Source organism: Giraffa tippelskirchi, chromosome 5, assembly GCF_054371585.1.
Source record: "Giraffa tippelskirchi isolate mGirTip1 chromosome 5, T2T-mGirTip1v1.2.pri, whole genome shotgun sequence".
NCBI lineage: Eukaryota > Metazoa > Chordata > Mammalia > Artiodactyla > Giraffidae > Giraffa > Giraffa tippelskirchi.
In genome coordinates this window covers 107,711,757-107,726,630 of record NC_137279.1, presented here as the reverse complement: position 1 = coordinate 107,726,630, position 14,874 = coordinate 107,711,757, and the positions used below count along the sequence as shown (strand labels likewise).

General features: G+C 42.4%; 1 protein-coding gene and 1 long non-coding RNA gene across 4 annotated transcripts in view; one reads left to right on the top strand and one right to left on the bottom strand.

Moving 5' to 3' along the window:
- Window positions 1-801: 801 nt before the first annotated feature.
- Window positions 802-14,874, bottom strand: part of TSPAN2 (tetraspanin 2) — a 40,010-nt gene continuing 25,937 nt past the window's right edge. The window contains exons 3-8 of one of the 3 annotated variants that reach the window (XM_081493325.1): window positions 12,724-12,821; window positions 11,503-11,577; window positions 10,001-10,099; window positions 8,579-8,650; window positions 5,284-5,367; window positions 802-2,091 (exon numbers count right to left, since the gene is read on the bottom strand). In XM_081493325.1, coding sequence (XP_081349451.1) covers window positions 2,026-2,091; window positions 5,284-5,367; window positions 8,579-8,650; window positions 10,001-10,099; window positions 11,503-11,577; window positions 12,724-12,821 — 494 coding nt within the window. In that variant the 3' untranslated portion in view covers window positions 802-2,025. The remainder of the gene's footprint in view (window positions 2,092-5,283; window positions 5,368-8,578; window positions 8,651-10,000; window positions 10,100-11,502; window positions 11,578-12,723; window positions 12,822-14,874) is intronic. The other 2 variants (XM_081493326.1, XM_081493327.1) reach the window with 2 other exon arrangements.
- On the top strand, window positions 5,293-12,977 carry LOC145507249 (uncharacterized). The gene is made up of 3 exons (XR_014054720.1): window positions 5,293-5,406; window positions 7,771-7,925; window positions 12,726-12,977. It is a non-coding gene; the product is annotated as an uncharacterized LOC145507249 (long non-coding RNA).

Genomic DNA, 14,874 nt, shown 5'->3' with positions numbered 1-14,874 from the left:
ATATATGTATATAAGTCTACTCTCACTCAGAGGTTAAATTCTCTACTTGTACTCACGCCACATATTTTAGAAAAATTACTCCCAAAAGGTGCACTTTAATCATATATGGAACAAATCTCTACTCTTCCACTTTTAACTAGACTTCTTTAAAGTTAATTCAGATATAGAATTAAACTCACTCTTGTTGAATCCCAGAGGAATCTGAGCTGGAAGAAACCTAAGTATACCCTGAGGCTTTTTTCCTGTCTTTAGGCAGACAAATGAAGTAAAGCCACCAAGAGAGATGGAATGCTTGTTCTTTACTTTCAGAGTTCTATTTCTCAACTACCAGTGTGGAAACATCTATTTCATGAAGTGATTTTCTTAAAATAATCTCTTTGTTACCTATGGACACAGAGAAGTAACCACGCACAATTAAATTTTTAGCTTGCCTCCAACTGGACTCTTTTTCTAGAAATCTTCCTCCACGGTTATTACCAGTAGCAAGTATGGCAGGAGAAACATGGTTCTCTAAGGGAGTGAGATTATTTCAAATGGATAGGTCTTTTCAGTAAAATATTTTGTGAAAGTTTCTTAGCCTGTACACTTTCCTTTAGCGCAGACCAAAGACTTGTGTTCTCACACGAGTATAAACTTATTTGGGGATTTCAAAAGTCCCCCATACTTTCATTTTTGTGTGGCCTTTTAAAATGTAAATTTAAAAAAATCTATGATTTACTAGATGCAGCAAGTTGTTAAAAATGGACATACATGTCAATTTAGATTATAAATTTGGGATTACAATGAAGCATCGAGACCATAAAGAACACAAACATTTTATTTTTATAAAGAGACTTGCACAGAAGGAACATGTTTCTGTTGTGTGTGTATTTTTATTTCCTTAGCTTGTCTCTGTTGTGTGCACAAAACTAGGAGAGGATGTTTTCCTTTATTTTGGTTTAGCTAAGGATGCTCTTGATATAATATATTTTAAGTGGTGAAAGCTTGTAGTTCTTAATCTATAAAGAAGAATTCTCTAGGTGAATAAATAAGAAAAATACAAAAAATTAGGAAAATATGTAAACTCAACTTATGAGGTATTTCAAAGATACAGTGCCAGTAAAAATTTTCCTTCCCACAATTTGCAACTGCCAGATCTCTTGCTTTAGTCTTTCTATGCTTCCATCTGAAGAAACACAGAAAAGTTTGAGATCAAAGCCCTTTTGTGGATGTGAGGGTGGCAGTGGTTCAGAGAAGAGTCAGAAAAGGAAAGTAATAAAGCAATATTTAAATGTCTTTATATAAGAACAAAAATATTTCCTTAAAAAGTTGTTAAAAGGTTTTCCTTCTAGTCCTGAAAACACTCAGTTTTATAGAGCATGTGATTGTCTGTGTGACACTCTTTCCAGAGTGAGGTTTTTTTGTTTTTTTTTTTTAATACTAGGAAAGTATGACTTATTCAAATTAGATTTTCCATGCTATATTTAGTTTTACAGGTGTATTTAATCCTAAATTCTGGAGAGATTACATATATAAAAAAAAATCCCAGGAAACCCTTACACCTAGCCCAAACACAGTCACTTTTACCATTGCACCATGATCTCTCAATTTCTGTGGCTTATTGCTTCCATAAGTTAGAAATCCCTGAATTCTCTGTCTCTTACTTCCTATGGCTAGAGTCTGAGAAACTGGCCTACTATTATTTTTCTTCTAAACAACCAAGTTTGTTTTTTCAAAGTTTTTTGATCTTTTTCTTAGAGTTAAATATGCTCACATACCAAGATTCAGGAATTCCCAGCAACCAGATTTCATTATGCATATACCAGAAACACGCAGATCACACATGAACATGCTCTCAGTCAGCATACATAGGCATTCATTAAAGGTGCAAACCAGTCTTGAGCCAAACACACATACATGTGCAAATGTACAATTAACAGCAAATTATTTTAGATCCTAATGTCCTTTGAATATTAAAAATGAGCCAGGAGACAGCCCCTGTGACATTTGTATACTCTAGATTACACTTTTCATGTAGAAGTAGCTTCATATCACATCTCGTGAATTTCGTATCGCACAGCAAAGGACCATGCTGAATATCATGCCAAAGATCTGAAACAGAAGAAACCACTTGTTAATGACTTTCAAATGATGAAAATTGATTTTAAAAAAAGGCCAGCAAACTGCCTGCATGTTTAACTCAAGTGAACAAGTAATTATAACCAATAATTACTGGCTATAAGTGGCACTTTTACATGTGATACATAATTATGGCTACTGGTTAAAGGCTTCCATTAACTGCTTAACATACATTCCTATTTTATTATTGTTTTTAAAAATAACAAGACTCTGCTCTAAGAAAAGAGATCTATTTCTAGCTTACAGGACTGTTCTTAATAATTATAAAAGACTTAATACACTACTGGTTTTGGAATTTTATATTTCAGGTTAACCCCAGATCTCATTTTTATTTTTACTTTGGAAAATGTGTTTATAACCATTTGTTGTTTAAATACACTTGTGATCTAAATAATTTTCTAAAGCTTTGAATTTTTGCAGCACTAACCACATATTAAAAAATGGAGCATCTTGGGACTTTCCTGGTAATCCAGTAGTTAATACTCCAGGCTTCCACTGCAGGGGGCGTGGGTTCATTCCCTGATCTGAGAACTACATTAAGATCCTGCAAGCCAAGCAGCATGGAAAAAAAAAAAAAGCCACTGATTCATTCAAAAAGTGGAGTATCTTTTCATTTCCAGTCCATTTTTAAGTGCAAATTATTCTTAATAAAGCATCATTATTTAACTCAATAGTTTCACCAAAGCATAAACTGAGGTGTTTGAATTATGGCATTCCTGACATCTTCTATGTCTTGGGTAATTCTTTGAGAAGCTAAATATCTGACAAAATCAACAGCTACTTAAATGGTTTCAACAAAAGGATGCCAAAAAATCATTTTTGTCCTCAATAACTTCTACAATTTTATACAGTCTATGAAATGTTATGTGTGTAGGTGTGATATTTATAAACTGCTACCAATGTTTGTTCAAAGAAATTAGTATCATAACTCTGACTCTCTCCTCAATCTCATCCTACATCAGACTAAGATCTATAAATGCTGGATTTAAAAAGGCATGTGTTAAAAATAAATAAATCAATAAAAAGGCACGTGTTATCAGTTTTTGGAAGGGAAAAGATAGACTTAAAGGAATAACTGGGATCGAGACTCCAAGCTTCTGACTGACAGAATTCAGCACCAGGGTGTGGCAGGGGAGACACCTAATGGCCATTTTGTTAACTGATTACACGGTAAAACTTACCTTAAGAAGAAAAGAATCAAAGAAGGAACTTCGGGGGTGCTGAGTCAAGATGGCCAACAGAGGGCACTCCCCCTTTCTGTGGTTGTAAGGCTGGATGTAACCCCTACTTAAGCCACATTGTACCTTCAGAGAGAAACTTCTTCAGTCTCCCCCTGCCACTGTTGTGAGTCAGGGGTGACCACTTCTAGAATGGGCAATCCTTGAGACTGTAAAATTGTTGGCAGGGTCTATTTGATACTTCTGTTAATGCAGATCTTTTTCAAATCTTCTGCCTCAGAACTGTCCTTGGGGAGCCACAGACTGGTTATCAGGCTAGCCCCAGGGTGGGTGGGGAGGGGCCTGAGAGAGGTCCTCAGATAGTGATGTCCTCAGCATAGTATTTTCACCCATTGCCCCAGCTCTCTGTGCTCTCAATACAAGAAAGGAGCAAAGATGACTGTGTGTCCCCTGAGAACTGCCAATTCATTAATTTCCTCACAGTTCCATTGCCCTTGCCTTAGCTTAGACCATGAATTAATCTACATAGGCGGACTAGAGGGTAAGTCTCTCTTGTCTGCTCAGTTGTTCAGTCATGCCTGATTCTTTGTGACCCTATGGCCCACCAGGCTCCTCTGTCCATGGGATTTTCCAGGCAAGACTACTGGAATGGGTTGCCATTTCCTCCTCCAAGGGATCTTCCTGACCCACAGATTGAACCCACATCTCCTGTGTCTTCTGCATTGGCAGGTGGATTCTTTACCACTGAGCCACCTGGGAAGCCTAAGTCTATCTTGAAGTGAAAGCCTGGGAAGCCTAAGTCTATCTTGAAGTGAAAGTGAAAGTAGCTCAGCCATGTCCAACTCCTTGCGACAGTCCATGGAATTCTCCAGGCCAGAATACTGGAGTGGGTAGCCTTTCCTTTCTCCAGGGGATCTTTCCAACCCAGGGATCGAACCAGGGTCTCCCTCATTGCAGGCAGATTCTTTACCAGCTGAGCTCCCAGGGAAGCCCCAAGTCTATCCTAGCATTAGCTATTACTCAGCCCCCGGACAGTGGAAATCACCTCTTTAGGGGCTTACCTAAATCTTAATCTCCACATTGAACTACATGTCCTTCCAAACCTGGGTGGCTCCCCTCTACCTTAAAGGAAAAAGCCCGACCTATCAAAAAGTAACACAAAGAACTCAATTATGTGGACCCTCCTAAACCATTCCAGTGTCATCTCTTGCTACACGTACCATAGCTTTCTGACCCTATAAACTGTTGTACATTCTTCTTTTGGCTTTAGAGGTACTGAGCTACTTGCCAGTGCATGGATGCACTATGCTTCAATTCACACTTTGCCTGGGTCCTGGGTTTGGGAACACTCATTACATGTAGATCTCGCATTTATTGACTGCTGCATTCCAGATACTTTATATGAATTAATTTCTAATTATTCTTTATATCTATTATCCCACTTAATCTTCACAACAATTTCATGAGGTTAGTATATTAAGATCCCCATTCTGCAGATGAAGGAATTAAGACAAGAGAAATTAAGAAAACTTCCAGTGACCCCAGGGCTTGTAAGTAGTGGAGCTAGCAGTTGAATCCAGGGAGTGGGATGCCAGAGATCACATTGTTAATCACTACGGTGCTGCCTCTGAAGATCACAGGTGAGAGAGCTTAACCTATGTTATCTTCAATTTCTAACAAAGGAAGAGACTCGGAATTAAAAATCACTTGTCTAGTTTAAGCTTGATGGCCTTAAAATGGGAAGCTATTGCAACGATAAATTCAAAGTCATAATTCGTTTAAAATGGAAATTTGCATCATATTTTTAGAGAATTAAGTATTGATGGATCTAATTTGCCTTGTTCTTAGATATCCTGTCAAAAAGTCTTTGTCTTTTATGAGAAATTTCTCTGAAGACACTGCCACATCACACTTGAAGAGAAGTAAGATACAAAGGTTCAAATGCTTCTTAGGGGGTCAAAGAAGGTACATTCTAGAACTTTCTCACCGTGAGACCTGCGATTCCAATACCGACAATTCCGATGAGCTGGAGCTTAACACTGATTATGCTCTCAATTTCATCAATGCAATTCTGTTTTGGAAAAGAAAAGGTCAGGAATAACAACTGACGGTATGTGTGAATCATCCAGTTTCAATCCATTCCTGTGAGAGTTGACCTATGTCAGCTTCTGCTCATATTTAAACCATTCCTCCTAGGTACTTAAACTCTCCTTTAGGTTCTGATAAACCAAAAATGTAGTTGGGAGAAAAAGGATAATACTCTCCTTGTGGTGGAATTTTCCTATTTAGGCCAATGGCTGCTTCCAAGTCCTGAAACCTGGCTGGAGGAAGCTATTCTGGAACATGAGGTGTTTAAAAATTTGCAGCCTCTCCTTCCTTTCAGCAAATAAAAAATAAGTAAAATACTCCCAGAATAATAGCCCCTTGTTTTGGGTTGCCATTTGTAGTTTAAACGATTTTACATACTTTTAAAAAATACTTGGTCCAATTCACTATGCAAGGTAGGCATCACTAGTGGTACGTATGTAAGTAAGAAGCTATAAAGTCTGTACAGGTTCAAATTTAACAAAGGAAAGCCAAGTGCTGGGGGCTGGAGGACTGTCTTCTTCCAGGGTGGCTGAGATGGACGACCTTATTCTTCCATCTGTGTCCCACAGAGACTGTGCAGGGCAGGTCCAAAGAAACTTCACGGATGGGGGAATATTAGACAAGGGCAGAATAGATCACTCGTATAATAATTGTAATTACTTTCTCCAACTTCTGTTTAGTCCTCTTAAATACAGAGGTAGTCTTGCAACCCAAATTTGCCCTTAGGCTGCCCAGGTTCTTTTACTTGTCAATGATCAGCTGTCTCTGATATTTGCATAAGCTATATGAAACTTACCATTATCCTCACATCTCCTATCATACTTCATTCATTCATCAAACATTTCTCAGCATCTGCCTTACATGCCATGCCACTGGAATGGCATGATGGATTTGGAGAAAATAAGACATGGTTTCCTTCACTCTCAGGGAGCTAATAGTTTAGTGAAGTCCATGAACTCACAAAAATAATTACATTGCATTCTGGTAAAAGTTCGAGAACCACTGCTCTAGATAATGACTCCTTTACTTACTGGAGTCAAGCCATAGAAATTCTTCCAACCTTCCTCACCTGCACCTATAAAGTTACACACCCCATTCATCCAGTGCCACGTACTGCTCTCTGCAGGGAGCATGCAAGGTGAGCAAGGCACACTGCTTCTTGTCACTGCCCTTCTCTGTGGAAAGTTAACCGCTTTACTGACTCTGGATCTTATTCTCACATCCCTTCTGGAAGCTTGTACTGCCACTGATCTCCCTTCCTTCCTACACATTCAGCCTCTCCTTCTCCGCTGACACTGTCACGCAGCATGTAGCACCATGCACACCATCTGCAGTCTAAAACAAAAATCCCCTGTAACAGAGTCCTCCAGCTCTCCCCGTGTCCCCTCCTTTCTTTCACAGAAAGTTTCTTTCTAGGAAAAAGAAACTAAGAGGTAAGGTGAGGAGATAGGATAATGTGAGGACCATGATACAGATGCTTCTAGAAACATTCTCATACTTCCCTCCTTATTTCCCACATTGTTCCTGCACTTTCCCAACTGCTTCACCAAAAGTGCCTGGCAAATGTCACTAAGGATCTTCTCAGCATCAAATCCAACACATTATTTCCAGCCTTTATTTCCTTGTCCTCTTCTCAGCATTTGACTTTATGACAAGCCACCACCTCCCTCACTCTAGAGGAGCATTGTCTTTGAATACTCCCTCGTTCTGACTCCTCCTACACAGTCTCATTCTGGCTACTTGTCCTCATGTGTGTGCATGCTCAGTCACTGAGTCATGTTCAACTCTGTGATTCCATGGACTAGCCCACCAGGCTGCTCTGTCCATGGAATTTTCCAGGCAAGAATACTGGAGTGGGTTCCATTTCTTTCTCCAGGGGATCTTCCTGACCCTAAGATCAAACCCACATCTCCCATGTCTCCTGCAGTTCACACAGATTCTTTACCACGGAGCCACCAGGGAAGCCCACTTGTCCTCACCTTACCCCTTAAGTGATAGTACCTTAGCCCACCTCCTTCCTTATTCTACATGCTGCCCTGGGTGTTTCCATCCACTCCGAGGCTTTAGCTATCACCAGCTTGCTGGATTCTGACACCTGTGTCTTCAGCTCAGGTTACCTGTAAATTTCACAGGTATCTAGTGTGCAAACTTGACTGAAACTGAAGCTGTCAACTGCTCCTTTCCCTCTGTTCACCTCTCTTAGTGAGTGAGCCTCTGTCTACCCAGCAGGAGTCCAAAGTCTTAGCTTCTTCCCTTTTACTCCCCACCCACATCTAGTCAGTCACCTAGGGCTGCGGATTCCACCCCTGAACATCTCTGAGTCTGTCATTTCCTCTCCCTCCCCACTGTCTGTAACTTGCTCTAAGCCCTTATCCTCTCTTACCAGGGTGAAAACAAGCGTCACCTCCATGGCCTCCCTCCATGAATCTCCAGCCTCCTGTTCTACCAGTCACACCCTCAGTCACCTGAGTGCTCTTTCTAAAATGCGAAACTGATTATGTTCATCCTCTACTAAAAGCAACGGCTTCCCTCAAGTTCCAGGTATAAAATCATGCCTTTGCCAACCTTTCCACAAATGTCCCTTGCCATTCCGTCTGGGCTCCCTATTCTCTTGCAGTCCTGGAATTTCATACTGTCATGTTTCTGTTCCTGCTACTTTCAGGGCCTGGAATGACCTCCCCTTGTTCAAACTTGGCTCAAGAATCCCATCCATGGTCAAGCTTTCCTGACTCCACTGTGTCTCCACTGTATGCTCGGCAGATACTGTACTCTGCACAGCACCAGCTCCCTTGACTAGTCTGTGAGGCCACTGAGACAGGGACCATCTGTTTTTCATCTTAGAGTTTTCAGAACCTGGCATAGTGCCTGTCATGTAGCATTTAATAAAGGAAGCATTTATCAATGCCATGACACCCATGGAAGGGTATGGGGCAACATTCTTAGAGTGCACACCCCTGGCCTTGATGAGCTTAATTAATGCCACTCTATTTGCATTATTACTGGCAAGTCAGCACACCGTTATTCCCCAGGGTACCAGGAGATTGGGACTCAGCATTGCTTCACTTGGTCTATAAAGAATAAAACCGAGGCTAGAAGTCACTGTGAGAGGGCCTCCTAGAATCATACCCTCCATCCTGAGGGCAAAAACCATCTTAACACCACAGGCGGGATAGGAACCTGGTAGAGGAGCTTACCTTGTGTCCTAGGAGGTCCTTTGGGCAGGTGGGTTGGACCTGTTCAGAGCTTTCTTTTCCACAGCACTGAAACTAGAAAGTCAGAAAAGAGCTTTTAAGGAAGGTAATGAGAGGGCACAGAGGGAGAAGCAGCAGTTACAAGTCTGGGCCTCTCTGTAAAGGACTGGGATTGCTGAGGCCACAAAACATCTTTGTTGCCTGACATTGCAACCCAACAGCCATTCTGGGGAGAGCGTGGTCATATGGTCATGCTGGCAAAGCAGAAAAATGACTTCACCAAAGTGTCCACGTTTTATGACAGGAGGTGACTGAAGGCAACCCAAACAGGGCAAGAAGCTGACAGTGCCTGTGTAAACTGATGTTTTTAGACAAGAGCTGGGTCTTAAGATTTTTCCTTTCGGCTTTGCTGAGTAGCTAATGTTTTATGAGCTTCAGGAAAGGCTCATTAACTGAAGAGAGCCTGGAATAGAGAGGAGAAGTGACCACAGAGAACCCCAGGGGCTTAAAGACTGGTGCTCAAAGACTGGCCAGCCAACAGGTATCCTGCCTCAGGGCTGCCCTTCAAAGACAAAGGAACCTGTGTGCTGTTTATGTCCTTGGGGCGGCTGTGGCTGAACAGGATAAATGGCTGGCAACTTCCAGGACAGACCTGTGACAGACAAGAACCGGGCTCCCTGAAAACATCTGGCCAGGAGTTCATTGCTGCTCCTCTGTATCACAGCGGTTGAAAAATCAGGACACCACTGGCCTGGCCCATCTCTCCCGGAAGTCTTTCTCGATTAACCGCTGGTAGCTGAAGAGTACTGCGCTGACAGCACGTTCCCACAGGACGTCCTGGGAGAAACGGCAAGTGCCCCTCTCACGTACCCCTTTGTCTCACAACTGGGGGTGCTGAGTGAGGATCAGGGAGGCAAGGAACGTGCTCCAGGTCATGAAGCTGTTCTGCGGCAGAGTTGCAGCTAGAGATAAGCTTTTCTGACGTGAAGGCCATGGTTGTTTCTGTTACACCACAGAGCCGCTCTTGACAGAAGCTGGTACTTACTTGGGCAGCTTTGTCTCTTTGGGTGCATGTCCAGACTTCCTCTTGTCAACTCTGTGTTAGACTTTTTTCTCTTCTAGATTCTACATATAACACAAATGGTGACTCCCACGAAGGCAGAAATACAATGCTGCTGCCTGACTTCACTCAATTTATTCTTATTTTTAATCTAGATGATTAGAGAGAATCTAGCTTGTGCATAATACTTGTTACTGTTCAGTTGCTCAGTCATGCCCAACTGTTTGTGACCCCATGGACTGCAGCATGCCAGGCTTCCCTGTCTTTCACTATCTCCCTGAGTTTGCTCAAACTCATGTCCATTGAGTCGGTGACTCAATAATCTTTGGAAGATGAAATTTGAAGGAAGAAGTAAAGTCACTTACTGTTGAGTGGAAGGTGATGAGAGTCCCATTTCCCTTTTCCTTGTCTCTAAGGTAATCATTATAAGCTTCTTCATACATGGTCTGAACATGTCGTATTGCCTGAAAAAAATATCAGGAAAACAAAGGGACATGAATGGGAAGTTTCAAATGTTCTCCTTTCATCAAGAAAAAAGCCTTCTTCCCCATCCTTCAAAAATATGGCCTTTCCATGTGCTTGTTTGGACTTAAGGGTAATTCTGCATGTATGGACCAGATTGCAGGTTCTGGAATTTCTAAGATGCTACAGATGGAAGGATAGACTAACCAAAAATAATTTTCACAGAATAGAAAGATTTCTTAGAGTGGAGGTTCTCAGCCCTTAATGGACAGCAGCAAAAACTGAACCCCAGGATCCTGGGCCCCACTCAGGTGATTCTGATGTACAGCCAGGGTAGAAACCTATGCATTCTTGGGACTCCCTTGGTAACAAGTACTCAAATCTTTTCATGACATGGTTTAAAAGGTGTTCATGACCAAGGAAAACTGTTTTAGTATTTAAATACTGTAGAAAATGTAGAGAATGCTTTTTCTAGTGTAATAGCATGTGACTCCCAAATCCATAGCCTCTCAAGAAGTCATAAGATCCAATTCTTCTAACCTACATATTTGAGATTAAAGGAATTTGAGTAAATTCCAGGACGTGGTGAAGGACAGAGGAGCCTGGCGTGCTACAGTCCATGGGGTCCCAAAGACTCAGACATGACTTAGCAAGTGAACAACAACAACTTTAGAAAAATTCCAGAGGAGGTGATATTTACTCATTCTACATATTTACCAGTTTTAAACTCTAAAATAAATTCATAAACAGAATTGATAGCATATGAATTTACATGAAATACAGCAAAACTTAAGATTCCATTCTTCCTCCTCTTCCATTTCACTCCTATTTGCATGTTTAAGCCTAAAAAGTTCCCTTCGTCTGTCGGTTCTTCTGATAACCTATCTTGCACACCTACAGTTTGAGCACAAATCTAAACTGGTTTCATGGGCACCCAGAAGGCAGACTGTAGTCTTTGAGGTTGACCTGGCCTCTGCCCAGGCCATACCCTAAGGACAAAGGACAGGCGAACAGGGATGCGAATGTGTGTTCTTCCCCACCCCTTCTTCTCACATCTATAATCTAACTCCTCCCACATCCCAAATGGGATCACCTTAAATTAGAGATCCTTTTGTTACAAAAACCCATAGATTCCTTTATGTATCCAATGAAAGCAATTAACTACCTCCCCAGGAATATATGTGCACTTACATGTATGCACACACACACACACACACACACACACACACACAGGCTTAAGTCTGCATCACATTTCTAGGTTAAAAATTCTGCATAAAAGATAATTGCGGGGGTTATTTGGCTTTGGAATATCACTGTGGTTGTCAATATGCTCATGTCCTTTGCCATAAATAGAACACTTTAACCATCCATCATTAAAGAACATTTACAAGTAACATTTACTTACTACATCCTTGCCTATGAAAGCAAATACTCCAGTGGTTATTTCAGCAGCAAATATCACCAATAAGCAGGTAAAAAACTGTAAAGGAGAGAGAATACTAACTTCATTAATTCAATAACCTTTTCAATTTATTTAACCTCTTTAATTCTAATTCCATTTGAAAAACAAGGTTATTAGTTTGAACAGAAATATTACAGAAGGAAGCATCTGATCCCTTAGTCCACTTGCAGTTTGTTCACTCAGTAATTCATTCAGTAACCGTTTATTGAGCATTTGCTCTGGGCCAGGAACTGCCCTGGGCACTGGGTATACAGTGGTGAATAAGATAAGATCTCAGTGTCTCTGCTCTTCTGGACATAATATTAATAATAGAAAGAGGAGGAAATGACGAATGAGTAAGCAATAGAAGAGTAAGATAATTTCAGAGTGATATAGAAATCCCACCACCTAGAACAGTGTGCCTGGCACCTATATGTTCAGTGACTGCTTGATAAACACAAGAGGTTCTATAAAGATATAAAATAAGACCAGGAGATAGAGAGTGACTGGAAGCGTTGGGTTTGGGGAGGAGGTGACCTGAGACTGCATGCTCCAGATGGATTCTCTGAGGAGGAGGGAGTGGAGGTGAAAGGTGTCCTTCCGGACAGACTTCTGCCCTGATCTCGTGGGTCTGCTCTGATTAAACTAAGTTCAGTGATAAACAAGACACAAGATGCTTCACAACAGGGGAAAAAGAAAGAGTGGAGAACTGAGGAAGTGAGTTAGAAACCTTACACGGCAAGAGATCAGGAGAAGTGGCCACAGTTCAAACATCAAAGACTGCAGAGAGCAAGGAGAGGCCGTCTAATAAACCTGCTGTTTCTGATGCCTCGTGGAGAAATACAAAATCTTCCTTCCTGCTCCTCTTTTTCGTTTGGTCACACTGGCAGTTAACTGCAGTTTTTCCTTTTTTTTTTAAACAGAGGCTGCTTGTTAAAACAAACCACAAGAGGGATGTTTGCTTAAATTATTGATCTCAAACAGCAGTACTTTTCTTGTAGATAACAGTGCTTCCCTGACTACAGGAATCTTGTAGCTGCCTCAGTCACTGTGGGGCACTTTTCCTCCCCAAACATCTTCACACTAACGAACTTTTTTTTTTTTTCATGCTTTCCATAGACATAGGGACAAAGATAATGCCCAGTTCCCTTCAGGCCAAGTCCCTCCCCATCTCTCCCCACTTACAGATCCGAGAACACACTGCGACTCCCTTGTGGCCCCACAGCACCCGAAGAAGCCCACGGCCATCATCAGGGCCCCTGCTCCAACCAGCACATAGAGCCCTGTGGGGAGAGGACAGAGAAGATGCTGACCAGTCACGATCCGCTGTCTCCCCAGCACCAATGCTGCCAGTCTGGCCTCCGCCACCACCACCCCAGACATCCCGCCTGGCAGAGCCTTCAGTTGTTAATATGATAAAGGTTAACCCTTGGGGAATATTTCCTGCTGAGCGCTTCCAACACCTGCACAAGGATCCTGAGAGGGAGGCGCTACTATAATCCCCGGGGAACAAAGAAAGCTTGTGTTTACAGAGGTGAAGGAAGCCACTCAGGGTCACACAACCTGCCAAGACTGGCTGGTGCATCTGTTCCCCAACTCATGCTCTTAGTCACCTCCAAGTGCCTCCTATCTGCCTGGCACTGTACCTTCCAGCCTCCACTACCCCTGTAAAGTGTTACTGCCATTCATATAAACTGGTAACACTGAATCTAGGGGTGGCGAGGAGCCAGTGCCAGAGCTGGGACAAGAACCCACGTCTTCCTAGGAGCCCGTGGTCTCTCGTGGCACTCTGGAATTAGTAGCTGTCTCCACCTTGTGAGAGGCCCTGAGGACAACGTGTCTGGGAGGGGAGAGGGCTGTTGATCTGCCCAGGAAGAGATAGGGAAGCAGGGAGGAGGTGGCACAGAAGAGGGAGGCTTTTAATTAAGGAGAGGGGTGGAAGACACAGTGATGAGGCAGTAAGGCTCTGTGTGAATGATAAACTTTACAGGGCAATACCACATACACAGGACACACGCTAGGTTATACATGTTATAAGAAAAAAGCTGGTGAGGAGAGGTGATAAGGTAATATGCACCAACAGTGTTATTGTTAACAGACTATTAGCTACATTTGCTTTAAGGGCTTCTTTTCTCTAGGAACTGTTCTAAGTACTTGGCACAAATTTATTCATTTAATCTTCATGAAGCAGGTACCATTATTATCTTCATTTTTTTTTTTTTTTTTTTTAGGCAGAGGAGCTGGGTCCTGAAGGTTAAGTGATTTGCCCAAGATCATAGAGCTGGGATAAAAATACCAATCTGCCTCTAAAGCCAGCTCATGGCCATCAGCCCATCCTGCCTCCCCAGCAATAACAGTGGCCTCAATTTGAGTGATAATTTTGCTCAGTTCTAAAGTCAAGCCACAGGAACAGCTGTTCTCACAGAGAAAGAAAAGGGCAGAAATGTTCTCGTTGTGAGAGAAAGAAGGGCAAGCCAGGTTCTGACTTCCTTTTCTGATCCTGAGATAAGTTAGAACACAATATGGGGTCTGGAACTTGGCTTGCCCATTGCCTCAACTTTATTTTCTGCATTTTATTCATGTGAGTCACCTGGAAACCACTCCCATCCATGAGGGGGTGGGGAGTTGGCACACCACCCTTGTGGGGAAACCCTGAGGCTGGCCTGCAGGGTGCCTCTTGGGGGGGCCCCCCTCTGGGTGCTGATGGTGGTTTGTGGGCAGACCTTGCTATTCCCTGACAGACTGAGCGGCAGGCCTGCCGTTTCCTGCACCACCCAGGCTGTTCTCAGGTCCCTTTTCAGAGTCTGGGAAGCCCTGTTCTTCCAAGGTCCCGAGACAGGTATTTATGTATTTCCTGGTAGGCAGGCTCGGCCACTTCCTCCCTTTTCCTTTTCCCAAAAAAAATAATTTCATGGAGAATGGATGTGGTAATGAGAGAAATGAAAACATATTAAAAATAATGCTACTGATGGCCCCACTGCCTAAATACCTTATTGTTCTAAAGAATTTATTCACTTTTCAAAGCTCTTTTATTTCCATCTCCTCAAAGCAGTAAGTAAGTAAGGCAAGTATTTTACATATTTCTATTTCTATAATAGGGGTCAAGGCAGCAAGAGGGCTCCAGGCAGGACACACAGGCCCGGAGCCCTGATTCCACCCCATTGAAACAGTTCCCTCACAGAACATCTCCTGGTTGGGCCACCTTACTGGATGGATTTCCTGCTTACAATGTCCGTTGCCTCTTCACTGCTATATGATACTGTCTACAGATCCTGCTTGGAGTCACAGCCTAGAGACTGGACCCCCTGGGATCCTTATCCATCCTACACTCCAGTC